Source organism: Dysidea avara, chromosome 3, assembly GCF_963678975.1.
Source record: "Dysidea avara chromosome 3, odDysAvar1.4, whole genome shotgun sequence".
NCBI lineage: Eukaryota > Metazoa > Porifera > Demospongiae > Dictyoceratida > Dysideidae > Dysidea > Dysidea avara.
The window spans coordinates 354,462-381,905 of NC_089274.1; the positions used below are offsets into that span (position 1 = coordinate 354,462).

At 39.6% G+C, this 27,444-nt stretch overlaps 2 protein-coding genes across 5 annotated transcripts; one reads left to right on the forward strand and one right to left on the reverse strand.

The window, feature by feature from the left end:
• The first annotated feature begins 2 nt into the window (after nt 1-2).
• LOC136248672 (RNA-binding motif, single-stranded-interacting protein 3-like) lies at nt 3-10,873 on the forward strand. 2 transcript variants are annotated; one of them, XM_066040452.1, is made up of 15 exons: nt 3-607; nt 668-820; nt 882-1,051; nt 1,099-1,157; nt 1,207-1,298; nt 1,369-1,431; nt 1,487-1,581; nt 1,633-1,694; nt 1,750-1,823; nt 1,873-1,898; nt 1,949-2,000; nt 2,056-2,151; nt 9,059-9,271; nt 9,317-9,450; nt 10,610-10,873. In XM_066040452.1, exons 1-15 carry the CDS (start codon nt 290-292, stop codon nt 10,653-10,655), a joined length of 1,653 nt encoding a protein of 550 aa, XP_065896524.1. In that variant the 5' UTR covers nt 3-289; the 3' UTR covers nt 10,656-10,873. The 2 variants fall into 2 exon arrangements, with proteins under 2 accessions (XP_065896524.1, XP_065896523.1); XM_066040451.1 differs by having other exon boundaries at nt 5-607; nt 2,053-2,151.
• On the reverse strand, nt 10,737-27,427 carry LOC136248649 (serine/threonine-protein kinase Nek10-like). 3 transcript variants are annotated; one of them, XM_066040415.1, is made up of 34 exons: nt 27,357-27,427; nt 25,854-25,900; nt 25,745-25,802; nt 25,679-25,697; nt 25,585-25,625; nt 25,496-25,537; nt 25,395-25,449; nt 25,281-25,348; nt 25,155-25,234; nt 24,934-25,020; nt 24,799-24,888; nt 24,710-24,749; nt 24,579-24,661; nt 24,500-24,533; nt 23,119-23,170; nt 22,875-23,070; nt 21,301-21,403; nt 21,122-21,250; nt 20,340-20,381; nt 20,201-20,296; nt 18,880-18,925; nt 18,706-18,827; nt 17,586-17,688; nt 16,271-16,349; nt 16,098-16,227; nt 15,981-16,051; nt 15,723-15,765; nt 15,562-15,668; nt 15,320-15,514; nt 11,414-11,448; nt 11,277-11,368; nt 11,115-11,225; nt 10,945-11,073; nt 10,737-10,889 (listed from the first exon to the last, which is right to left on the reverse strand). In XM_066040415.1, exons 1-34 carry the CDS (start codon nt 27,402-27,404, stop codon nt 10,836-10,838), a joined length of 2,727 nt encoding a protein of 908 aa, XP_065896487.1. In that variant the 5' UTR covers nt 27,405-27,427; the 3' UTR covers nt 10,737-10,835. The 3 variants fall into 3 exon arrangements, with proteins under 3 accessions (XP_065896487.1, XP_065896488.1, XP_065896486.1); XM_066040416.1 differs by having other exon boundaries at nt 25,679-25,707; nt 25,754-25,802; nt 27,357-27,418; XM_066040414.1 differs by having other exon boundaries at nt 25,585-25,707; nt 25,754-25,802.
• Nucleotides 27,428-27,444: the final 17 nt, after the last annotated feature.

A 27,444-nucleotide genomic window follows, 5' to 3' on the forward strand; every position in this document is an offset into this window, starting at 1 on the left:
TCCACTGTGGCGCGCCGCCGCAAATGCCATCAACAAAGACGAAGAAGCTATATCGTGTAGTAGCCGCCCTGTACTCGTGTGTGTGTGTAGTCCCGTAATAGTTATTTAGTTGATAGATAGTTTATAGTTGAAACTTATTAACCAGTAAATTATAACTAATCATCTTCAACTAATCGTCGGTACGAGCAGCTGTGGCTGAAGAAGATTATATAGACAATCGATCGGTATTTTATTGTCGCGCCGTAGATCATACAATAACGGCGTCTTATCGTATCCTTATGTTGGTGTAATGCAACAAGAAGAGAACATACAACCGACAAGTATAGCTCCCGTGAAGGAGGATAGTAATGGATCAAGGAATGGCGTAGCGGTTGAGAATGAACTACGTGGTGAACTAGATAGTGAAACTAGCGCACTGGCAGTTGGTGGGAGTCAGCCAATGATGAATGGGAACTCTGAGACGCCACTCGAGTGCGCTGCTAACGAGGATGAATATTTGGGAAAAGAATTGGACCCTTTAGAAGAGAATAAAACTGGCTCGGACATATCTAAACAGTCTTCAAAGGTGACCAGTACTGTTAAAAAGCCGATATCTTCGTCAGTAAAGGTAACGCAGTGGTGTGATGTGGTTTGCGCATATTATGTAAAATGATGTGGTTTTTATTAGGCGCCCTCGACTACTCGTCCCGCGCTGTTTAACAGTGTCAGGACGGCTCCCCGTGCCCCACTACCCATGACCTGGCCCGCACAATACCCATATTACCAAGGATACCCTCCCCAACGACTCTACACTGCACCAGCTTCAACTAACAAACCTTATGTATGTCAATATGGTCCCATGAGAATCCAGGTGCTGTGATATGTTAATGATTTGTTTACAGCAACAACAACAACAATTTACCCCTGCTGTTGCTGCTGGTGGCGGGACAACCTCTAACAACACAAGGTCAAATTCATCTTCAGGTTCAGAAAACCTGAGCTCAACCAACTTGTATATTAGAGGCTTACCATCAAATTTTACTGATGATGACTTGATCAATATATGTCAACAGTGAGTCGAGATCAAGATAGGATCATTATGATCATATCCCTTATTAGATATGGCAACATCACTTCTACTAAAGCTATCCTGGATAAGCAAACTAACTTGTGTAAAGGTACAGTGAAGAAGGTGTGTGACACACAAGCACCTATCATATGAGATAGGTTATGGATTTGTTGATTTTGAAGATCCGTCTGATGCAGCCCGAGCTGTAGCCAAACTACAAGCTAATGGCATCCTAGCTCAGTTTGCTAAGGTAAAGGTCACATCTGTGGTTTACTGAGTAAACAAGTTGGCCTAATAGCTATATGTGGTATCTCCCATAGCAACAAGAACAGGACCCTACAAATCTGTATATTTCCAATCTTCCCAGGAGTTATGATGAATCTGTAAGTGTATAGGATAACAACAGTTGCTAACCACCCATATTATACCTCTGTATAGAGCATAGAACAGTTATTAGCACCATTTGGGGACATCATATCCACCAGGGTGTTAAGGGATTGTAATGGAATGAGCAAAACTGTTGGGTTTGCCAGGTGTGTAGTCTTGTACTGCAGTTAATGGCTTCATTATGGGATACCTTACAGGCTGGAGCATAAAGAAGATTGTGAGAAAGCTATTAGAACTTTGAATGGAAAAATGTTGCCAGGTGAGTGACCTGGCCATCTCCTGATGATCATGTGACCACCAAGACACACCCCCAGGTTCTTCAGACCCATTATTAGTGAAATTTGCTGATGGAGGGAATAAGAAAAGGAGTCAAAACAAATGGAGAGATGTGAGTACTGGCTCTGATATTTTGTTATTACCATTCTTGTTCATTACAGTTCATGTACGACCCCATGCAAAATGGGTAAGTCATTTGTTGTAACTAGGCAATGGTAACTAACCACCATTTTATAGGTTGTTGACGCCCAGTAGAGGACTATTACAGCCTGGCCTATTTACAGGACATGTGAGTTGTACTCTAACAGTTTGGGTCAATTGATATATTATGACACCCTCAGCAGTACATTGCTGCTCATCCAATGTCACCATACCAGGTCGCTGTGACATCAGCAACTGGGACCACACCTCCTTGGGGATCATACATTATGACACCTACTGTAAGTATCATATGTGGTCTGTGTCACATACCACAAGGCGTGTGATGTAACAAAGCTTTAGTTCTGTCCAGTATGAGAAAGTTAACTAACTACACAACGTAACTGTGTTTACTCATGAGTGATTATGAGGTCGATCATCTCTGATTCGACGTTGACACTGATGTGTAATAATATTGACAGTGTGATAATCGTAATGCAGTAATCCATTATCTCTGCATATCCTGGTGTTTGAATGGAAAATTGTATATCCATATGTCTCAGATCCCTCTCATTACTTTCCTAGCTAATAAACAACCCTCAACACCTGATGCCATATTTGGTAGTGTAATTGCAGTTTGTGTGGTTATGACACAACCACCTCCACTGCCTTACACGAGTGTCCATGTTTCTTCTGACGGGTCAGAAGGTGCCTGTTGCCACACCACCCAACATTAAGTGATAGCAGTTGACAAGTATGGTCCGGGATAGGATTACTGTATACCAGTATTGATACTGAGCTCTTTTGTGTCATCAATATCCATATAGCCATGTTGAAGAAATTGATAGCATTATGTATGTAGTTCATGTGATGAGTCAACAGTCAGCTGAAGGGAACCTCAATTGGTAGACTTCTTGTGACACCAGTAATATACCTCCTCACTGAAGTATCGCACTTTAGCTAATGTGTTGAGACGTGCATAGGACAGCTGTCCTACATGTATAATAGAGAAGTCCTACAAGGCACAAACACCTCACTACTCCCCTCATATATGCTGGCAAAGTCTTTATTTAGTCAATCCTATGTGCAATAGTAAAGCTATACTACTACACAATCCCCTCCCAATTTTCCATTCTGTTGTGAATTGCTGTTTCCTCTTTGCCAGTCATTAGCATGCTAAAGTTCCAGTGGATGAGTTGTGCATCATCACGATAGTATCTTTAAACCTTGATAATAGTATATTTCATTACCAACAACAAGTACACAGAAAAATTTGGAATTTCAACTAGAGTAGGGACCATAGCACATCGATAAAAAGTACTGAAACAAGTTGAAGTAATCCATGATATTAAATCACAGTAAAACAATAAATCATAGTTATACGGGCACAATGTGGAGTCTATGAAATTTATAAACCTGAAGGGCCAGGCTGTAGCGCACGAGCAAAGTGAGGCGCTACAGCCCGGACCTTCAGGTTTATAAATTTCATAAACTCCACATTATGCCCATGTAACTGCTTTAGACTCTATTTCACATTACACTCAGATTACTTACCTCATCCACGGCTGTTTCTGCTGTAGGCTTGGCAAAACCGGCTGGTTTTCTTGCTATAATACTAGTGCCATGGCAACTACACGTCTCACGTGACAAAATAATCACGCTCGTTAAATCACTACACGTGAACAATGCATAGCGATTGGATGAACCTAGATTTTGAGCATATGTTGTATTGTGCCTGAAGGTGTGGAGTATATTAGAAAACAAGGTGGAGTATATGAGATTTATTACCCACCCAAAACAGCCTAAGGGGTCATCCATAATTTTCAGCATTTTCGCAAGCGTACAGAGCGTACGCTGGGGGGGAGGGGGTAAATCCAATGCGTACGCTTTTTAATAATGTTGATATTAGTAGCGCTATATAAAAATAATTCTAAATAATTTAGCATGCGCATACAATTTCAGTATCAAGATGGCGAAATGTGAGTTACAGCTCGAGGCAAGGCAGTTTCTTCTTGAACTCGCTAGGCATCCAGATAGTGTACACAAGTCACCAACTAATCATTACCAGCATTTCGTGAACGCCTTTGTTGTGACGAACGATACGAAATAAAGAGGGCAGATGCTGTGAAGCGTGCAAGTAGAGTGGAAGGAGGGAGTTGTTTACAGCAAAGAGCACTATATGGCAGCACTGAAAAAAGCTGCGCAACACTTGAAGTGGAGCAGGACAAGGCGTATTGATTCATTTTTCAAGGTACAATATATAAACAGGCTATAAAACCACGTAGCTAGCTGTACATTAGGTATGCAGGTAGCTATGACTAGGCCATGTTAGGTAATAGCCAGGATCACTTTCAGTAAAAAACTGTTTTCACTGTACTAAAAGCACGTAGCTGTACAGTACTAAATGGCTAGATTGATAGGTTTAGCACTATTTCATACATGCAGGATTGTAGCTTGCCAGATAGCCGGTTTAATTTATAGTAGTAGTGTTTACAAATAGGTGACTTGCACAATGTATTGAACGACAGCTACCTATAACTTGTTTTCTTTGCAGACAAGCACAGTGAATGAAGAAACTGTAGCAGTAGAAGACAACGTCAGTAGTGGTGCTGAAGCTCATGATAATGTACAAAGTGTTGTAACTCAGCAAGTTAGTACAGGTGTTTCAAGCTGTAGTACTGATGATAATTTGATGCATTATATTGAAGACAGCCAATAGATAGCCATTTCTGTGATGTGCACATTTCCGTTATGTTTTTACCAGTGAAGCTGACAAGGAGCGCCACACATGCCTGATACACAGTGGAACTAGGTCACGAGAGGAATCAGAATCTACTTCACAGTCAAAGAAGTCCAAAGTTGAGATAAAATGTCTTGTTTATGGTGAAATTTATCCCACCAAATACCAGCTTCAGAAACACCAGACTGAGCAAAATTACAAAATGGGAAGGGGAAGACCTAAAAAGAATTAAGTATAATGACTGTCACACAAATTCACACATGTAAATAACTTCTTGTGTGATTGATCTGTCTGCATTTCCTACAGTGTAAAAACAGCAACATTAACTCTTAAAAACAATTTCATGTGACATACACACATACATACATACAACAATTCATGATCGATATCAACATTTTTAATAGTACGCTTTTAGGTGGGGGGGAGGGGGTTATGGAAAAGAGTACTCTCTGTACTCTTGTGAAAATGCTGAAAATTATGGATGACCCCTAAATAGAGTCTAAGAAGTGTTATATCCCTACTGTGCATTTTTATTATGGTATCTTGAGCACAGTAGGGATCACACTTCTTATTGTTTTACTGTGATTTAATATCATGCACTACTCCAGCTTGTTTCAGTAATTTTTATCGATGTGCTATGGTCCCTACTCTAGTTGATTTTTCTGTGTACTTGTTTGTTGACTTTTTTTGTAAATAATTATTATGACTGATGAACCCACGCATACCGCATCTGAAATGGCGCCATGCGCCCTAGCTATATCAATTATTGTCTGAAAAATGAAGTATCCATTAAGCTTCGTTGTTGGCTATGTTCAACCCATTGCACAGCAGTACGAATCAAGAATTCTTCAAAAAGCACCTCTGTAATCAGAATAGCTACTATGGAAAATACGGACGATTTCCGTTACGAAGGGTAGCCATCACGTGCTACCGCCAAATCAACACTTTTCACTGTCAGCAAAGATGAATGGGACACAAAGGAGGACACTAGTAAGTCCATGAAAAATGCATTGTATGTACTGTGGTATGCCAAAAGGCACCAGTCGGGCCGAAGAGACGTCGAACAGTGAAAAAATCAAGCCCGTAGCCTTAGCCGTTATCGAGTTACGCTTGTCTGAAAGCATCAGTCAGTCAGTGGAAAATTCCATTAAATAAGTTTTTTTTTTAATTCTGTAGGAACTTGTTGAAAGCGTTTCGGGTCGATCTGAAGGCTTGTTTGGGCTTAGTTTTACCCAACCAATACTTCCTCATCATTGTTACGGAAAATTGAGGCTGGTTTTTGGGTGATGTTATTTTGTGGACCACGCCTACTCCTTTGTGGTCCCTAGTATACAGTACTATTGTATTGTATGATATCGGGTATCAGTAAATGCCAAAAATCGGTACACCTCTAACTGCAATGGCTGGTATGGTGAAGTGTGAGACTCTATCCCATCATTCCTTTGTTTAACTTTCCTGGCAGCCAGCTCTTTGTAGCCACCATGATTGTATATTAAAACATTTGAAATATGCAGGTAAATGGTTTAAAAAAGAAATTAGACATTTTGATGGCTTTAGCAATGTATACCATATTAAGTAATGTGACCAATCATTTACTGATTCAAAAGTGAAGTGGTCATTACACTTCACTTTCAGCTATGTTCAGCCTGTTGTTACACAGCTATGTTCAGCCTGTTGTTACACAGCTATGTTCAGCCTGTTGTTACACAGCGTTACAAACGAAGAACAGCCTCTGCAATCAATCCAGTCACCATGGATAATACAAACTTAGTAAAGCCATCAAGTTGCTGCAAATTGACATCTTGGGCTGTCAGCAAAAAGAAATTCGACACAAAGGAGGACAAAGGTAAGTCCATGATGTGTGCATTGCAGTATGTCAAAAGACAGCTGTCAGGCTGAAGCGACATTGGAGGTTATTACCATCATACAGTACTGTAGGGGGATCATGGGAGGTTTAGGTTTCTCTGGCCAAAATATCACCCGCTTTATTGTGCCTTGTTAGGTATATCCAAGCCTCCCCCCCCTAATTGCTGGTTTCTCACACATCTAACTTGCACCATCATGTTCCCATAATGAACAAATCCACTACTGGGTAAGTTGTGTCTTGCAGCTCCTTCAAGGTAAAGTGTGAGAACAGACTAGAGTGAACTCCATGTCTTGCAGCTCCTTCAGGGTGAAGTGTGAGAACAGACTAGAGTGAACTCCATGTCTTACAGCTCCTTCAAGGTGAAGTGTGAGAACAGACTAGAGTGAACTCCATGTCTTACAGCTCCTTCAAGGTGAAGTGTGAGAACAGACTAGAGTGAACTCCATGTCTTGCAGCTCCTTCAGGGTGAAGTGTGACTAGATTGAACTCCATGTCAAACACAAAGTAAACTAATTATTGAATCTCTTTGAAAGCGCTAGCTGACATGAAACAGATTTTTGAATTCCTCAAGGAACACTATTGATACCAAATTAGCACTTTCATTGTGCTAAAAAACTTTACAGAAAGTTTTTAAAGATTTGTTTATTATATTCTACTGTTAGGCCTGTAGAAACACGTGGTTAGGCTTATACAAACATGTGGGGTTCTTGCATATCCCCAAAACAATTCTCCAAACAATTTCTACCAGTAGTAATCATTACAATGATTATGATTGATTATATTCATTGATATAATTGATTTTTACCGCTCTCTGTGTGTAGTGTCCATCTCCCGCACCATACTAATACCCTTACCACCCACAACGCACATACAATGGGTTGTGCACCACCAAGTGTGGGCTATTGTTATTGATTTCCACCATACACACAACAACCATACAAGAAATTTTGCACATAATCAGCCACTCAAGTGAATACAATTTGGGGTGAGTGGGGGCTTAGTAATAATGAGGGAAAACATAACCCCTGGAATAAAACCTGATAGGCTTTTTTTTCTTTTTTGCCTACCATAAGGTAGCTCCACTCATGTTGTGCTTATCTTAATGCCTAAAATTACAACAATTATAATTGTCCATGTCCTGTCATTCTCTTGATCCGGCAACACTGCCTACAGAGAATTAAGGAAAATCAAAAAAAAGTGGGAGGATGGGTGGGTAGCCCTTGTACAAAACATGTGACGTAGAATGAATTACCACACCTCACTTAACCTTATATAAACCCTCTGTCATGTGAGAAAGGCTCACGTGACCTCAATAGTATTCAGGTGGGAGCTTATTTCATTACATTCAAATGACAGAAAATACACATGTCGTGCCATTCAATCACCACAAATCATATGATGTACAGGTGCCATGTGAACATGCTTGTCATATAAATATGATCACATATGTGAAAACCCGACATAATCACACAAGCATAATTTTACAGTACTAGTACAATTAAAAATGAAATAGGGTTCTAGTAATAAAAAGTTCAACATAACTATGTGGGAAAACCCCTACCTTGGCATATTACCACTATCTACTCAATGCCAAAGTAGGGATTTTCCCATAATGACTATCCTCATTCATATCTCATTTCACTACTTTTTGTTGCTGGACCTTCATTTTTAAATGAATGGTTTTAATTGTACTTATTGTAATACGATGACCTATAAACAATAAAGGTACCCCTTCACTGTAGCTGCTGTGTCTATTGTTGACAGCTATAATGCCACATGTTTATGTGTTTTGAATGTAAACATCAATGGTAGCTCTCTCTCTCTCTTGATCATAAAGCTTGATATATTGACCACATTTATTTCCAGTTTGACCCTTGCCTTCCGGCTGAGTGGAGCTCAAGATTGTTTTCAGCTCAGTCTCTAGTAGTTGACTGCAGTACACTGCTTGGCAACCTGTTTAATTGGCTTGGCTGTCTTAAAGTAAAGAGTTGTATCTCATAGTCAATTTTTGTGCAACACAAGCTCGAACACTCAAGACAGCTCTTCAACTATAGAAACCGTAAAAACCTTGTATATAATTATGTGATCTGTGAAAATTAAATAACCGTGAAAAAATGTTTTGGCATGAACCATGAAAATTAATCTTAGTTTAGTGTGCAACCGTGAAAATTTTCTCGCGTACAGTTACAGTACACAATTTATTTTTCAGTGCACGTAAACATGTGGAGTAGATACTATTTATCCTATATGATGTGGTGTAGGCCTGTTGGGGGATAATGTTAATCATTACCAACTGCTTATACACCAGTATACCGCAGGTTGATTAGGTGGTTGTTACAATATACCAGTTATCATAGCTGTATCAACAAGTTGTGAACTCAATTAGCTGTGTACTTTGACCCTACTATTGGGAAGATATGAGGGATGAAATTTTTGTTTGGATTCACATAAATTAGGTAGTTGTTACAATATACCGAGAAGTTATTGTAATTGTAATAACTGCAGCTAATATTTTATCTGCAAACAATTCAGTACACAAGTTGTCCACAAAACAGCAAAGCTTTTCTCCCCTAATAATTATCCATACATTGTTCCCTTACAGAGTCCAGGAGCAGCAGCAGCTGGTCAGACTGTAGACAGCCTACCACATCTCACAGCTCAGATGCAACAAATGCAGTTAGCAGCTACAGCATACCCCAACTCACACCCAGCAGCACAGCAGCAGTTTCAGCTACCAGCACATACTCAGTACCATGGTAATCTTGCCACAGCTGCAGGGAACCAAGTGACACACCCCCAGTGGGCGTTAGCTCAGGTGATCCATACTGATGGTGTACTAAAGCATTAGCATATATGTTAGGATGGAGATCAACGTTTAGACAAGAAATCAGCAGTGTCATCCCAGCAGCAGCAAACACAGGTTCAAATTATTTATGATAACAGTGTTAGTCTTGAAGAGCAACATTCCTTACCGATAGCATACTATCATAACAAGTGAGCATTAATTAGAGTTTTCTAAAATGACATCACTCTTTAAAATGGTCACCCAAAGGAGGAAGGACATTTAATTTCATTTTGCTATTTGGAATTTCATACAAATTAGCAAACAATGACATTAACTAGGGCTCACTTGTAAGCTTCAAGAAAAATGCACTTAAGTGAATTCTACCATTTCATAAAGAAATCCAGGGGCTCTTGCAAAACTAAAGTATACAGCCTTGAAGTTTATATGTAATCCACGGATTTTGCTGATGTGTACACCCAAAGCACGAGGGCTAAGGGTATATATATCAGCCAAACCGACACAGTTGTGATATAAGTGATATATATCACTCTAGGCCTGATAGGTGAAAGAACTACAGAGCATTCACCCTGTTTCTTTTATACATCAGTATTTGTGACCGAATTTGACAAATCAAGGCTTCCACACACATCCACTTTTATGACTTTGAAGTACCATAACTCAGTGTAGGAGTATGCCATTAGTTTCAAATTTTGACCTGTTATTGTACTATGCTATGGAGGGACTCTGTGAAAATTTTAGACCAATATCTTGCTGAGTAGTCAAGGGTGGTTAAAGTCAGAAAATTGGATGTGTGTGGAAGCCTTGTTTTGTCAAATTCGGTCACATTTCATGATCGATAGCAGTTTTAATAGCGTGGGCTAATGGCCGTTACAACGTTGTTCATACATGCTTTACACACAGTGCCAGAAAAATGTGGGATCCAGTTTTAGTATTTTGTACTACAATAAGCCTAATAACTTTGGGACAGTAAGTTATTAGTTAAGTAGTTAGGACTATAAGTTACTCACCTGTTTAAATCTAGTTGTCGTCTTGTGTTGTTCCATGGTCCGCTCAATGGCTGACACATGGTGGGTAGAAATACGCATCCACGCTATGCCCAAACAATTATTTAACTGATCATTCGTCATTTAATAACTATCAACTAGTCAAGTTCTGTTGGTGTTGCGAGTACGTTAGAATAGTACTCCTCGACTTGCTGGTTGCTTATACAATACACAACAATGATTTGTTAACTTGTTATAGGAAAATTACTAGTTTTGTCCAAATAGAGGTCATTGTGATGTGATGTCATTTTTGAAAAATGGTTTATAGCCAGTAAACAGCATTACCTGCACCTCTTGATTACAGCATTGCTACAGACATGAACACAGCATCTGGTTGGACCAGTAAATAGCAGGATTCAGCTCACTTGCAGGCATACCACATTTCTACTCTTTTCTACATTCTGTCGATCACTTTTAGCTAACATCAACAGTCAGAGTATAAACCACAAGACAGTCAGTGAACTAGTATAACATACACTACACTGTTACACGCACACACACACACTTGGTGTATACACCATAAAATATTGTTACTGTTCATGTGATGAGTATTGAGTCTCTTGTAAAACATTGTCCAACAATCTCTGCAGGGAGGGTGGGGCTTTCACGTCACGTTATCATTAGGGTGGGGCTACTAACCTGTAACTGTTGGTAGGTGATGACATCATTATTGTCATGGTGACCACATTCAATGAGGGCCTTCTTTACTAATAACACTTCAGTTGGTTGTGCTAGCATTTCAATGACTTGTTGTGAACCTGTGGATAACTACAGCCACACCTCCTGTACAGCAGCCACACCCACTATACCTTGTGTAGCTCATACTTCAACATGACATGGTCACATTTTTGTGAAAACAATTTCTTCACATACAATTTCACAAGTGTTCTTCGACTACTCGGTACTGTGGATGGTGTTAACTATTAGGAGGAGTGGTCTTATTAGCCATAAATCTCACCAGCCACACCCACCTGAGTTATGAAGATTAGTTTGTGTACTTGACCTAACAAGCTTGTCACCGGGTCTATAATCTGTCGTAGCCTGTCTGGTGATATGCTCACCCCTGTGGTGATGGCTCATGTGAGATCATGTGATGTAATGTGGTCACCTCGAGATGACTTCCTCTTCTCACCAGATGATAACCTGTTGGGGATCATAGCAACACTGGACCAGTTATGCTATACAATTATGATCAGTAGAGGTGTCTCGTTAATGATCGAGTGAGGTGTCCTGATTTCAGGGGTCTAAATGTGTGTACACTAATACAAATGGGACCATGGACAAGTGTCCTGTGTCCTTATTGGTGAGGTGTCCTGATTATCATGGTCAAGGGGACCACTCAAGGCTTGAGATATGATAGCTACAAGTTTTTTTTATGAAAAGTTGCCAGACTAGTCGGTTGTGTCATGAGTGTTGATATCGTGATCCTATGGTTACCAGTGTTAGTAATAATAGCAATCAATATGTAATATCTAGGACAACCACGTACACACTGAGTTATTGTATTAGTAGTACAACCATGTACACACTGAGTTATTGTATTAGTAGTACAACCACGTACACACTGAGTTATTGTATTAGTAGTACAACCACGTACACACTGAGTTATTGTATTAGTAGTACAACCACGTACACACTGAGTTATTGTATTAGTAGTACAACCATGTACACACTGAGTTATTGTATTAGTAGTACAACCACGTACACACTGAGTTATTGTATTAGTAGTACAACCACGTACACACTGAGTTATTGTATTAGTAGTACAACCACGTACACACTGAGTTATTGTATTAGTAGTACAACCACGTACACACTGAGTTATTGTATTAGTAGTACAACCATGTACACACTGAGTTATTGTATTAGTAGTACAACCACGTACACACTGAGTTATTGTATTAGTAGTACAACCACGTACACACTGAGTTATTGTATTAGTAGTACACCATGTATGTTGAATTTGTTGATTTGTGTAAGACATTGCATTGGCCAAAATTATAGGCACTAGCAAACTAAATGATCTCAGTGAATGTCTTCCAAGAAATGGTTTAGCTATTAGGAAATCATTTGAATCTGAGGGTATTTTTGCTGCTATTTTGAAAGTAAACTGCTTAGAAACTTTTAAAAACTAAACTTTCTGGAGATTGTATTTAAGGACAATTTAGAGAGTTAAGTAAAACAACTGCATGGGTAAACTTTGGGTCTCAGATATTGTATGTACTGTGGGAAAATTTTAAAAATTAAACCATTGGATACTAATTACTCAATCTGAGAGCATTTAAGGTTGTGTTTTGCAAATTTTTACCCAGACATATTAAACACTTTGAGATTGAAATCTCAAGACAGTTTTGTGTGTCATTTTAACAAGAAGCTTAAGTGTAGTAGTCACTAGTCACTCACAATTTTATGGGATAACCTGTCCTAGGATAAGTAATGCTAAAACTGTTGTCAACAAGCAAAATGATCTATGGAATTTTACAAATATATTAGTAGGGTCAAAAACTGTGGTTTTGTGACCAACCTCTGGCTAACAAAGTTTGATGGTTTAATATTGTACTTTAGGGTATTTTAAACAAAATGAGCTCCCACGCCGCTTTTTAAAGTCCGGGGAAAGTTCAGTAGAACCAAAAGTCTAAAATGGCTACTAGCTGACATGTGCAAAAATAAAATTATGATAAAAATTCAAATAAAGGTTCTTTTAAGGCTAATTTGGGGTCAAGGAATCCATTTTTGATGTTATTTTTGTGATTGGATGTTCTTATAACCAAGAAATTTAAGTTTGGTAGCTACCAGAATGAACAACTAGCTAGCTGTTTAGCACGTATGCACAGAGATGGGCAAGCTGTACAAGATCTAACATCATGCTTTCCATTTGATCTAGCACCACCTGCTCTAAGACCCTTACAATTAGCTATTCCAGCTACACTTGAGCTCATTTTAGACTTCAAGAAGGCCAAGCAAGATGGGGAGACCCAGCCAATAAAAATTTTATGGATGAGTGCATCTATTCTAAAGAAAAATCCATCCATGATCGCATAAAACATAATTTGCATCTCACCTTTGCAGGGATTCCATCAAGAAAAGTCTCTGAAAAGACACTAAAAATAAAACGAGGAAAAATGGATGGCAGGACACTAGCATCCGTGTTGATTTCAGTGGTCTACTGTCTCTACCTGAGCTCATGAAACATCATATATCTGAAGAATACCTAACACCGTTTAAACCCAATGGTACTTTCAAAAGAGCAAACTTCTGCAGAAGTTAGCATTACAGCCATTTGATGTCAACTCCTACACAGAATTAGTGGACGTGATGTAGTGCCTAGCATCACCTATGGGTCAAGAGTGATCTCCATACACTTGGGGTGACTACACCAACAAAATAGTGTCTGTGATCCTGGCACAGCATGTCAGTGTTACCACCATCATCTGCATCAATGATCCCCATGGTTATGCTGAGTACACCAGAGATGATGAGCGTGAAATGCGCATTCAGGGTCAAGGTTCCATACCCAATGTGTATACGAAGCCAGCTGATCTGTTTCCCATGGCCTACAAATTCAAGACAATTCTCTGCACTGCTGGCAATAAGAAACGCCTCCAGGCTCTAATCAAAACTCATCAGCTCTCAGAACTGTCTAAGTCTATCAGTCAGGAACTAGTCTACTCGGTGGGTGAGGACTGTGTGAGTCTGTCAACTGGTGACACCAAAGAAAGCCTGGGCTTTAGTCAGGATGAGGCTGACACAATTATGCTATCTGTTTATGCAGCTCTAAAATCGATATCACCTGGCTATAACAATCTCATAGTAATTGATGCAGAAGACACAGATGTGTACATTCAGGCTGCAGCCATTTCACATGACATTCCAGGTATTATAATACCTCTAAAAAGCAGGGTTTTTTTTTTTTTTGCAGAAGCATGTGTATGTACTGATGATTTTGCCAAATCTTTTATACCTTTTCATGTCTTGACTGGCTGTGATGCCAACAGCTGTTTTTCTGGGCACAGCAAGATATCCCTCTATGAAAAATTGTCAAAACGTACCGAGGCCCATAGCCTCATCTCAAAGTGTATAGAGAAGACCTTCTGCTGAGTGACAATGTCTTGAATGACCTAAAGTCCTTTGTTATCTGCTACATGTACGGAGACACACTAAATTCCTCTCTGAATCTAGCCCATGCAACCAAGTGGAAAAGACTAGAGAAAAAAATCTTCAATGCGTTTGCCTCCTGATGATGACAATCTTGAGCAGCATATCAAATGTTCCAACTTTTTAGCCTATGTTCAGTGCCACCATGACTTGAGAAGACATCCCTCTCCTATAGGTCATGGTTAGGAATTGGTGAATGGTTGTTGCAGACCAGTGTGCCACACAAACCTGCCCTTCCAATTTCACTTTCAGTCCCATCAGTGCAACAGGATGGCTGTGACTCTGCCAATTCAGAGCTGAATCTGAAGCTGCATCTAAATCTGATTTTGATACTGAACCTGAATCATCAAATGAGTTGGAGTCATTGGATGAACCTTGAATTAGACTTAACAAGCTATTTATATGCATTACATCTTATTGAGCAAAATTGTTAACATTTTACATTAACAGAACATCCAATCACAAAACTAACATCAGAAATGGATTCCTTGACCCCAAATTAGTCTAAAAAGAACCTTTATTTGACTTTTTATCATTGTTGTATTTTTGCACATGTCAGCTAGTAGCCATTTTGGACTTTTGGCTGTACCGAACTTTCCCCGGATTTTAAAAAGCGGCGTGAGAGCTCATTTTGTTTAAAATACCCTAAAGTACAATATTAAACCATCAAACTTTGTTAGCCAGAGGTTGGTCACGAAACCACTATTTTTGACCCTACTATATTGTCAATACTTGAGAAATTTATGGATAGTTGCTGTCCCAAGATGGTATAATTGTGTACCATCTATGCCACAGAGGGGTACTAGTCATATGCCATTTACACCATGGAGGGGTATATTATATTGGTGTAAACACTTACACCATAGAAGGGTTTCCATCACTTGTGAAGGAGCTGTTGTGTGGGGTAACAAATACACTATCACTGCTAGCATTGAGATCACATAATCTCAGCTGAGGTGGCTGATCAGCAGTCCAACAGTTAGTTGGTGGATCATGTGAGCTCACATGTCGGTCATGTGAGCTCACATGTCGGTCATGTGAGCTGGTGTGTCTACTATAATAACATGTGGTCACATGTGACACACACCGAGACACACCAACCTGGTGAGACGTTCTTTTTCTCGTTCCAGTTTCTTACTGAGTGTCATTTGTAGTTGCATCACATGATCCATTTGTTTCATAATGACATCAGTGATGTCACTGGCTACCTACAGCAGGAGAGGTGGGCGTAGCTGGTGCTGTAGCAGCAAGCTAGTACACACCTGTACAATATCCGGCCTCTGGTTAGCATCCACAGTGAGACACCTACAGACTCCATCAAATGATAACACATCAGTTATGTGTTGAGCTGATAACACAAGTCATCTATACGACCCACTAAATACCACCTGAACAATTCAGTTTTGGCTCAATAAAGCTGTCATCACATGGTGATATACCAGTGTGAAATACACACTCCTTCACCAAACTTTAGTTGGGACCAATCCACACATCACCTTTATCAGCTTAACAACACTTACCTGGCTATGAGAGAGGATAACCTGTCTGTGTACTTGTTAGATGGTAATGGCTGATAGTCACACTCTACTATCTGAGAGAGGAGCAAGATTAACCTGTCTGCAGCATACTTGTCTAACCTGTTTAGCCAGTACTAGCAGATTAGGGGAATGGAATGGATAACACAAGGTAGCCATTTGGTACAGTAGACAACCTGCAGCCCACACATCTGCCTTCTCAGTGTATGGCTGGTTCTGCACCAGCTCAGGACTACACATAACACATGACAAGCTATTGAGATGATAACACTCACCACCAGTACACCATAGTACCCACTACAGACTCCATCATACTCAATTCTCTCTGCTTCTGTTTAGCTAACCCAAAATCCACTATCCAATAATAAGAGCAGTGTGACTAATACTCAAGATGCAGCTAATATTTGGGGTATGACTAATATCATACAGTACAATAGTACTGTATAGTAGGGACATCGAAGGTGTGGGGGTGATCCGTGATATAATATAACCCAAAAACCTGCCGTGGTTTTTCCTCACAACGACATGACAGTGTTGGTTAGGTAAAACCAAGCCCAAAAGTGTCTTCAGATCGACCCGAAACGTTTCCATCAAGTTGCTACAGAATTTTTTTTTTAATTATTCAACAGAATTTTCTACTGCCTGCCTGCCTGACGCCTTCAGTCAAGCGTAGCAGAAAACTGGCTACAGCTACAGCCCTAATTCTTTCGCAGAAACGCTTCTAGTTCGCTTAAGAAAAAACCTTTGGTATATTGATAAACATATAATGCTTGTGCTATTGTTTTACCTTTTATCCTTCTTTACCATGGCCATCAGTCAAGGTTCTACCGCTGAGTGTTAATAGACTACAGTACAGCTTCCATCTACTGTATCAAACTATTCGAATACACGTGGTCGCTGGTTGCACCAAACTATTTGAACACATGCGTACGTGACTCGCTGTTGATATCGATCAGAGAGAGTAACTCACGGCAAACTATATAGCAATGTTTAAGTCAATAAATATACTTTATTTAGTAACAATGTTAAACCGAGTCAGGTCTGCTTTACAGATTATTCGGGTCTGACCCCACGTGCTAAATTAAAAGTGGACGTGTTACTACATGTCATAACATAGCCCTGCTTCTTCGTGAGCCATGTAATTTACACTTATGTAAATTACTGTCTGTAGACATATGATAGCCATACCCATTCATCACTCCGTAGGTATGCACGGATCCACGTCCATTATTGTCTGCAGGCTTATGTAGAGCCACGCCCACTGATCAGTTGTTATTGTATGAGTCATAATCTAGTATATAGTGCTGTGATTGACTCTATATAATATTGTGACTGGTTTTGTGAAAAGCAGGCTATTTAGTGGTCATGAGCTTGCAAAAAAACTTCACAAACAAGTATAAGAAAAAATTAGGAATTTTAAATTAGAGTAGGGACAATGTATATGCTGCAATAAAAAGTACTGAAACAAGCTGGATCGGATTAATACGTATATAATGTCCAAATACTGTAAAACAATAAGAAGTGAATATCCCTCCTGTGCATTGAGTTTTATACTTGTTTAACTGAGTACAATACATGGTCAACACTCACTCAACATAAGATGATCATTGTTAGTTAACATGACATTAGAGGCAGTCAGGTCACGATGAATGATATGACGATCCTTGTGTATATACCGTAATGCCAACACCAACTGTAACAGCACATAACATAACATAGCGAGTGTTGTATGTGTGTGTTGTGTATGCGTGTGTTGTTGTGTGTGTGTGTGTTGTATGTGTGTGTGTTGTATGTGTGTGTGTTGTGTGTGTGTGTGTGTGCACGCGCACGCACACGCACGTATGTGTGTGTGAGTGTCTGGTGTCAACTGGGGAAGCAAATGCCCAACTATCCTTGTCTTACTTAACGGTGTTGGAGTCGTTGTAGAATTTCGGGTTCTGTGACCTCTCTCTATCTCCTACAGGTTACTAGTCCAAGGATTCACCTACACAAGACTCAAGTGCATGAGTGGCATATGCACAGCTGCCGGAGGCTTTACTTTTGCTTTGTGTGTGCATTATCCTAGTTGCCAGTTTTGACTTACTGTTCAATGGCAAACAGAGCAAGCAAGCGTGTGTATGTAGTTTGTATGTGTACCTGTTAACATGGACACTGACAGCACATATCCCCTAGTATGGCAATATTATTAGACCTCAAGTGTCCATATTACACTGGTCTCCAGGTGTCCTGGTCCCCAGGCGTCCACATTACACTGGTCCCAAGGCATCCATATTACACTGGTCCCCAGGCATCCATATTACACTGGTCCCCAGGTGTCCAAATTACACTGGTCCCCAGGCATCCATATTACACTGGTCCCCAGGTGTCCATATTACACTGGTCCCAAGGCATCCATATTACACTGGTCCCAAGGTGTCCATATTACACTGGTCCCAAGGCGTCCATATTACACTGGTCCCAAGGTGTCCATGTTACACTGGTCTCCAGGCATCCATATTACACTGGTCCCAAGGTGTCCATATTACACTGATCCCAAGGCGTCCATATTACACTGGTCCCAAGGCGTCCATATTACACTGGTCCCAAGGCGTCCATATTACACTGGTCCCAAGGCGTCCATATTACACTGGTCCCAAGGCGTCCATATTACACTGGTCCCAAGGTGTCCATATTACACTGGTTATTACTGTGGTACAAACTCCCTAATTACCTGTGTGAAGATCTTCCATATTCTATCTTCACTAAATGATTTGTTCTTCTCCTTCAGAGAGTTACAATATTGTAACAAGGATGCTCCATCAATCAACTCCATTATGATGTATAGGTTACTGGCTGCAGTGTATTACCATAGCTACCAGCTTACAGAAGTAGCAGCCACACCCACCTTCTCGGAACACTTTATAATAGTTGATGATGTTGGGATGATATAACTATAGCAACAATGAGATCACACGACTATCGAGTGTAGCCAGCCATAATTTATGGACAAACTTTCTGCATTGATCAATTTTAGTAAATTCTGATTAATATCAATATGATGTGATCCTGATCATCAATATTAATATGGTGTGATCAATATCAATATGATGTGATACTGATCATCAATATTAATATGGTGTGATCAATATCAATATGATGTGATACTGATCATCAATATTAATATGGTGTGATCAATATGATGTGATAATGATCAAATATGATCCTGATCATGAATATTGATCAATATCAATATGGTGCGATACTGATCATCAATATGAAGTGATCAATATCATTATGATGTGATATTGATAAAAGGTGACTTGTTAGCTGATGCGTACCCAATAGACAAATCACTTTGATTATAATTTGAATGGTAATACTGAGATTTTATTTACTAAGTGCCTGGATTCAAATTCTCAGTTGTTCATAATAATATAAGTCTGCTTCTTCAATTCTGTTACTATATATAGGTAATAACAAGAGTTCATAATATATATACTAAGGAGAGTATCCTACTCTCATATACCCCTGTAGAAGGGCGTATTGTGAAGTTATGACGTAGCACTTCTGAGTTCGCCCGTTTTTCTTTGTATAATTAATGATGTCATTAGTTGAACACGGTATCGATTGAGCGCGTGCCTAACAACGTCGCTAGCAACGAAATCATCTCCAGCTCTAAGCGTTTCTCACCGAACTACAATCGTTCCTTCATGGGTTAAGACCGCTTAGTAGGTGTTTCTTGCTAGGCCATTCGCGAATACGGCTATTCTGAGCGTCACGAGTGTGAAACGGTGCTAACGATACTTGCACTTTTACAGCTGCCCGTACGTCAGAAACCACAACATCTTGTCGTTACGTTATAACTTCACGATATTCCCTTCTACAGGGGTATATGAGAGTAGGATACTCTCCTTAGTATATATATTATGGACTCTTGGTAATGGGTAATTTCCATATTGGTACACTATAAAAACTAGCAGACTTATATTGTTGCAGCCCTTTAATAATATTATGGACTCAATCCTTGCCCCTAAAAATTGAATAGCAATATAATGTTACTGATGGAATTCCCTCAACCATTCAAAACACTCTACTACTACAGTGACAGGTCACCTATCTAATTGAAATGTATCATTTGTATACAAAGTGACCTGTCTAATGTGGCCACCTGTCTAATGTGGTCACAGCTGAGCACAAGGTCTGTACCATTACCAGTAATTACTAACCTGTTCCTTAATAATATTAACTTCATTCAATAACCTCCCAAGGCTTCTCTCTCGTTCCTCTACTGTCTGGCCAAGTATCGAGTGTGTCGACTTGATCTGTGGATCATGTGATGTGAGAGGACACTCCTTTACTGATTACCTCTTTCATGGCATAACAATAGTCCGAGTCTGTTCTCCTTACCTATGTGTGTAATATGAAGACATGTCAAACCCGGGGGCTGTAATGACCACCCTCAGGCTATGTGTAACAAGGTGTATAATGATCTCTCCTGTGTTACTAAGAACAGCACAAATCCTCACTTGATACTAAGACCACCTCATTACAGTAAGTAGTTACAATGTATTTCAGTCTCATCTCCAGCTACCCATGAACTTGATCACATGAAGATCAAATGTATGGATGGCTTGAGATGAGACTACAATAAGATCACTAACACAGTGGAAATGCCAGGCCAGGGCATCAATAATTGTATACTATAATAAACATCAAGATCGAGATACTCTAATAGAACAGTCACCCTAATATTGCAGTCAAGCAAACACGAGCAGTAGTAATATTACTCTAACAAACAGTTAAAACTATTCAACTTCAGAGGGTTACGTATAATGTTTAAATTTTTCTAGGAGGTATGTAGTTAGCAAGACAAATTGAGATACCCTAATAGCTAATACAGCATATTAATTATTATTATTATTATTATACTGCTGAAATCAATCTCAGATTCATCGAAATTTCAAAAATTTCCTGGAGAGCATGCCCCCATACCCCCCCCCCCCCGGTTGTTAAGGTATGTCTTTCCTGCTACAAATATACAGCTAGGCCCTGGCATCACCAAAGGTTTGGGTACACCCCTGCATAGTGACCAACTACAGTCTTGTATGCTTCATTGTATCCCTCCCACCACCACCAGTCACACAAACCTTGTAGACAGTACCAAAGGCGCCTTGTCCAAGATGCTCCACCACAAGGTACCCTCCTATACTGGCTAGTGGTTCACTGCTCCTGTCTACTGATTGGATGTTCTGAGCCATTTCCTCCAATTCTACACTCTGATTGGACAATCACTATAACCCCTCCCCCACTAGCCACACCTACTCACTGATAATGAGTTGATCAGTTGCACAAGTGTAGTATACGCTGATAACTCTTTGACGTAGTGACCGACATCAATAAAAGATTCTAATACTTTAGCTGGAAACATCCTGTATATAAGAATCATGATTTTATCCCATTAATCATTATGCTATTAGTAATCACAAACTAGAGCATGACTAAGTAAAAGAGATCTTCCTGGCTGCATTGTTATGTAATAACTCTACTGTATACCACATGACCCTATACCACATGACCCTATACCACATGACCCTATACTGTACTCACTACACACACACACACACACACACACACACACACACACACACACACACACACACACTACACCAGGGACAGGTCTGGGCTATGGGGGCTCTTCACTATTAGACTCTGCTTGATCAATATGCTGAAGATTATAATGAACTTGTGTCTTAAGGTTACAGGATAGTGAGCAACTGTCAAACAAAAATTTTATTACGTAATTAAAGCGGGCTTGGTGTTGTTATGTTGTGTATCAGCTGGTAACAGGCTTAAACAATATTATAGTTGGGAGAATAATAGCGTGCTGACTGGACAGTTACAAGGTACAAGAAAACACAACAGTACAAGATAACATAGAAACAACACACTTAGCAACTGGCACACTTGTAATTTTGCTGACTCATGGAAATATTTTCCTGAACCAAAACTCAGGACTGTCAAACTAGTTATTAACATTTTGTATAAACAGACTACTAGCTTGGCTTCTTGTCTAGGGCTTGACGGAACCATTTGTTAGAAATAATGTTTCTAGTGCTTGTGATATTAATTTAAAAATTAATTTTGTGACCACAGTGTCTTGCTTTAGGCCATATTGTAGTCATATTTCAGCAACTATACACAATATTCACAAATCCTCTTTTCAGTCCCCCACAAGTGATGTTCTTCAAACCTTAGAATTATTAGTAAGTTCTCATGGTTCTTCATTGGTCTGATTTTTGGTTCAGTTTTCACTAAATGACATGGGGACAACTCATGTTTCCTAACAACATTTGAATTCCATGTCGATTAATGAGAAGTTAAGAATGCATAAATATTCGATAACAATGCATTAAAAAAAATCAAACCCCTAATCATGAAAAATGATTGATAGTGTACATGTGGGGTTTACAGTATCCTGTAACCTTAATGTAGTTTTATTATGATCACTAAAATACACCTTTCCAAGGTATATTGTCAAAGGTTATGCAACATTGGACCTGGATCAGAATTGGAGGCAAAATACTCTAATAGAGCAGTCACCCAACTACTCTAATAGAACATTCAGTGTAAACACACACTACACTGTACACAAGTGCACGCACACACACGCACACTTAACTTATACAGTGCTCCCTCGATTCAAATCTCTATTATCCAAACACTTGGTTATCTGAACAGTAGAAATGACTGCTCTATTAGAGTATTTTGTCTAAGATGTACAGCACTTGAACAGGGCTCTGTATATAAATGAATGGGCTTTGATTATCTTTTTTGATTGTCTGAACATATCTTAGTCCCAAGGGGGTCATATAGTCAAGGGAGCACTGTACACTCAATCACCTTTTAAACTGTTTCCTGTTACGTTCCATACTGTACAGATAACGTAAAGCCCTACAAACATGTTTCTGCAGCACAACATGGTGGGTGGAGCTGACTGGCATCACATGACAAGCAATAACGTAAACACCATTCGACTGCACCAAACTATTAGCATTGATATCATTAAGTGATGACTGTGCAAGCAGAGAGCAACAGCCTAGTGGGTGGGGCTCATGTGATCCTTGCACATAATACAGGTACATACCACATAACAAAGCCAGTTTCTTATCCTTGTGTTGTCCATCAGAGATGTTGACCTAGTGACATGATTATTAATGACACATCAACTGAATATGTGTAGGATATTATGGGTCATTATTAGTAGAGACAGTTACTCTTTAGTGGCCAAACCATTTTTTTGTAATAAAATCACCCAAGGTGTATTTAGAGTGGTTTTCTGTGGTTCCCTCCCTGTATTGATTCCTCAGCTTAAATTAACTGCAATGACTACTGTAATAGAGCAGTCAGATGTATTCTAATAGAGCAGTCAAAACTACACACTAGTAGAACATTCATAGTAGTGCTGAAATGATTCTTCAATTATTTGACTGTTTGGTCAGCATGACACTATTTGATTCATTAACACACAATTCAAATAATCGTTAGCACTTTGTACACTGTATTCAGATGGAAAAGCCAGTCTTGAAATTTAAGATTGTGAATGAAGTGATGTATCTATGACAATGTCATAACTTGAATGCCTGCTGCATCAATAATATGATTATTGTTAAAGTCAGTGAGATAAATGGATCACAGACATGCACACTATAATGTATTTTGATTCTACAGCAGTACATGTGTGGTTAAGTATAACAATACAATATTCAAAGGGCTAGCACAATATTATATCAATCATCCAGTTCAACCTGCACGAAGGGCAGGTACTGCAGAAAATAGAAGTATAAGCTTAAAGAATAATTGAATATTCGGTCGTTTTGTTAACAACTATTCAAATAGTAAATATTGCTATTCGTTTCAGCACTAATTTATAGCACAAAAAATGGGTAATAACAAAAGTTTACAGATTTAGTAGTTAAATTTTGAATTTTCAGTTCAATTGCAGAATTTGGACATGTAATTGAATCACTTCCCAGTCCTACATAACTGATATTAAAGAGTTGGTGATCCAGCAGATGTGGTCTGCACTCCCAGATCCCTCAACTTGACTCACTAGCAAATCTGCAAAACCACCCTGAAATATGCCAATCCAGTACTTCCAAACATGCCAAGGGCCTCTATAAGTAATTTACCATTTTGGTAGTGGCAGTACTGTGATTTAACACAGTGGCCTGGAATGGTAAGATTGAGAGATGTTGTGGGGTTAATAGTGTGTGTACCATGCTTATGACCTTCCTTTGGAGTTTTACTTTGGAGTTGGACAGTGAGCAAATCAACCCCAACACCTCACTAACAATACCAAGTATTCTAATGAGTGAATTGGTAGTGTATCCTTGTGTGTCCCAGAACCCTCACAAACCTTCTTTCAGCCAATACTACAGTAGCCCATACTTTCTTAAAGTGTGGCACTGATAAATAAGAGCCTTCATGGTATACAAACCTTCCATTGTGTACACACACATACTAACCTTGTCATTAGTGACATCACTGAGCCCCTCCTTCCTGCAACAGCAAATTGTGGGTGCGGCTAATATACTGATCACTGACCTCAACAAGTTAAGCACAATGGGGATTCCCCCTAGTTGTCTAAATTGGTCCCCTTCCTCCACCAGCCACTCCAATATCCCTACCTATGTGTTATAATGTCATATGATGTGACATCAAGCTATACTCCATACCACTCTGAATAACAAGTGGAGATCTTTGCACTGTAGAACACTAGATCAAGGTGGATCAACATATCACAGCAATCAAGAGACTGACTCACCTCAAGAATACAGAAAGACAGTTTATGGTGATTAATTGATCTCTACAATGACTTTCCTTCACTAGTAGTGAGATCAGATCAACTGCTAACCTGCAACAGCTAGGTGGGTGGGGCTGTTATACAATGCTACCCCACCTCTGACATGACACATCATATTCTGCTAGTATGTGTAACAACTTCTCCAAACAATTAGCTGAGATCACAGCCCCTCTACACCTCTCACTATATACCCACCAATATAATTAGTGTGTGTGTGTGTGTGTGTGTGTGTGTGTGTGTGTGTGTGTGTGTGTGTGTGTGTGTGTGTGTGTGTGTGTGTGTGTGTGTGTGTGTGTGTGTGTGTGTAGTGAGTGTACCTCTTAGCTAGGTTGATCAATACACACAGACATGGTTGTAGTAACGCTAGACTACTGGCTGATAGTAATCGACATGTCTCCTATGAATGAGGGATCTAACAATTAACATTGTGGTTATATCCTTACAATATGTACACCTTGTTGTACTAGAGTATCTTTCAACCTGTCAGTACCTGATAACTTCTGAACTATGTCTAATAGTATACTAGTGAACATATACACACAAAGACGGACACTTACTGGCCAGTTCAATAACATTATCACTTGATTCATCTTCAGTCATGTGTTGGAACAACTATTACATTATAACTAGATTACATGAACTGACCCACCACACCCACCTCCACTATCACAGATATAACACGTTGGTTACCAAGGAGACCCTATGTTGTAAACAATAAATAGTCATACAAACACAATCATTGCTCACCCTCAGTGTACCATCACGAGATAATATCCTCACACATCTTACTACGGCTAGCACATGAACTTCACTGGCTTCACTTAACCAACCTGTTACACACAGTCGCTGATCCAGCAGAGCTGCCAGTAACTATAGCAACAGTGACAACACTACTACACTGGATTACATGATCTACTTTGGAGTAGTTGTCACTAGGGAAGTCTCTGTCATTGTAATGTTGATCACTACAGAGTGTAACTTGCCACATTACACACACAGGGGTAACAGTGACATACCAGAATGTCTTCAGTAGTGCTGCCTCGGACTCATCTTCAGATGGTGTCTGTTACCATAACAATCATGTCAACACCAACCCATTGGGCTATTGTACTGTTATATGGTTAAGTCTGTGTAATAACTATAGCAAGTCACTGGACAGTGTCACAGTAGTACAGTGTTGGGGTAATGACACACACTTACTGGAGCAGAGTTGACCCCACCCAACTATAAATTTTGCTCTTGGCTAAATATCTAGACTGTTGGAACCTTTGGTTTCTCCAGTTTGAATGACCTACCATATACATATAATCTTCTGCTTTTCATTTTACTATGAGGTGGTGGTCTTTTTAGATCTAGTTTGTACAAACTGCACGGTGAATAATAATTGGCAACTAATTTTATCACTTGGCAAACCTAATATCAGTTGGACAAACTAGCTGTACACTATCAACAGCAACTTATCACTGCATTCAAAATAGCAACCAATTTCTATCCAACATAGTGAGCACACAGTCAGACTTGTTCACTGACCACACAGTGTACAGATCAAGTCACCACTTGGTCTGACTTCACTTAATGTTTCTGATTTCCTAATGTGACCATGTAGTAGTGTAACTAACTTGTACTGGCTACTTCCTTACCATAACTACTTGTCCCCCTCCCCAAGTTCATACAGGTCAGCAAGACTAACTATATCTCTAAAGCAACTGTGTCAAGGAAGACTATTAACATACTCATGGTGTGGCATTGGCCTGTTAATTAAGTAAAAGTTTCACAGCTCAACACCCTTGGGGGGTGAATGCCATTGTTGTTTCCTTGAGCAAGTAACCTTATTTCCAAATGCAGCCAGCCTATGTACCCAGTTTTAAACTAGCAAATAATTGCGGTAGAGCCAAGAACAGCCGACTGATGCTCAATAGATCAGTGATCATTAGTGAGGTGTGGTGACTCCCTCAACTGGAGATAAGCAGGGGGTCTCTAATCATTTTAGAGAACCTCTCCAGAGGTCCCTTAAACTCCCATCATTTTCTAAATGATGTTCTAACGCTACAGCACTAGCCAGTGTCATAGATAATATACCTACTGTCAATAGGTATATTATCTATGCCGGTGTAAGGCTACTCCAAGAAAATTCATTGTTTCCCATTTCATTGATCTCAAAACTGCATGCGGGCGGGCAGTTCATTAGCTATGTTACTAATTTTTAAATCCTGACCCACACAACAGCTATTAGAGCTAAACTAAGGGCATGAAATAGCTCCATGAGTTATGACTCTGAATAAGGTTATTGCTAGAAATAGTGCCTGTGTACAACTGCTACACATTCACGTGATAAATAATGAATAAATGTTCAGTTTACAGCATAGCATGCGGGCGGGAAATGGGAAACAATGAATTTTCTTGGAGTGGCCTATTAAATACCGGCGAGGGAGGGACCAAATATGCCAAACAAGGGACTAAATGTTCTCGTACCACCTGCAACATGTCATGTACTATATCTATCATATTTATTCCAATACCTTTAGTAGCTTCCGAACAATGAGGTTTATATTCTTATTATCGCCCATCAGTTGTTATAACAACAGTTGTGTCACGTGATGCTTTAGC

Excerpts from the sequence above, each read along its gene's own strand:
- LOC136248672 (XM_066040451.1), top strand. The coding sequence starts at position 290 with ATGCAACAAGAAGAGAACATACAACCGACAAGTATAGCTCCCGTGAAG. Across the intron at positions 1,582-1,632 it reads AAAACTGTTGGGTTTGCCAG|GCTGGAGCATAAAGAAGATT; the intron begins GTGTGTAGTCTT and ends GATACCTTACAG. Across the intron at positions 9,451-10,609 it reads ATAGCATACTATCATAACAA|CATTGCTACAGACATGAACA; the intron begins GTGAGCATTAAT and ends TCTTGATTACAG.
- LOC136248649 (XM_066040414.1), bottom strand. The coding sequence starts at position 27,404 with ATGGGCGATAATAAGAATATAAACCTCATTGTTCGGAAGCTACTAAAG. Across the intron at positions 25,349-25,394 it reads TAATGTTATTGAACTGGCCA|ACATAGTTCAGAAGTTATCA; the intron begins GTAAGTGTCCGT and ends GTATACTATTAG. Across the intron at positions 16,350-17,585 it reads CAATGATCATCTTATGTTGA|TGGATTTTGGGTTAGCTAAA; the intron begins GTGAGTGTTGAC and ends ATTATTGGATAG.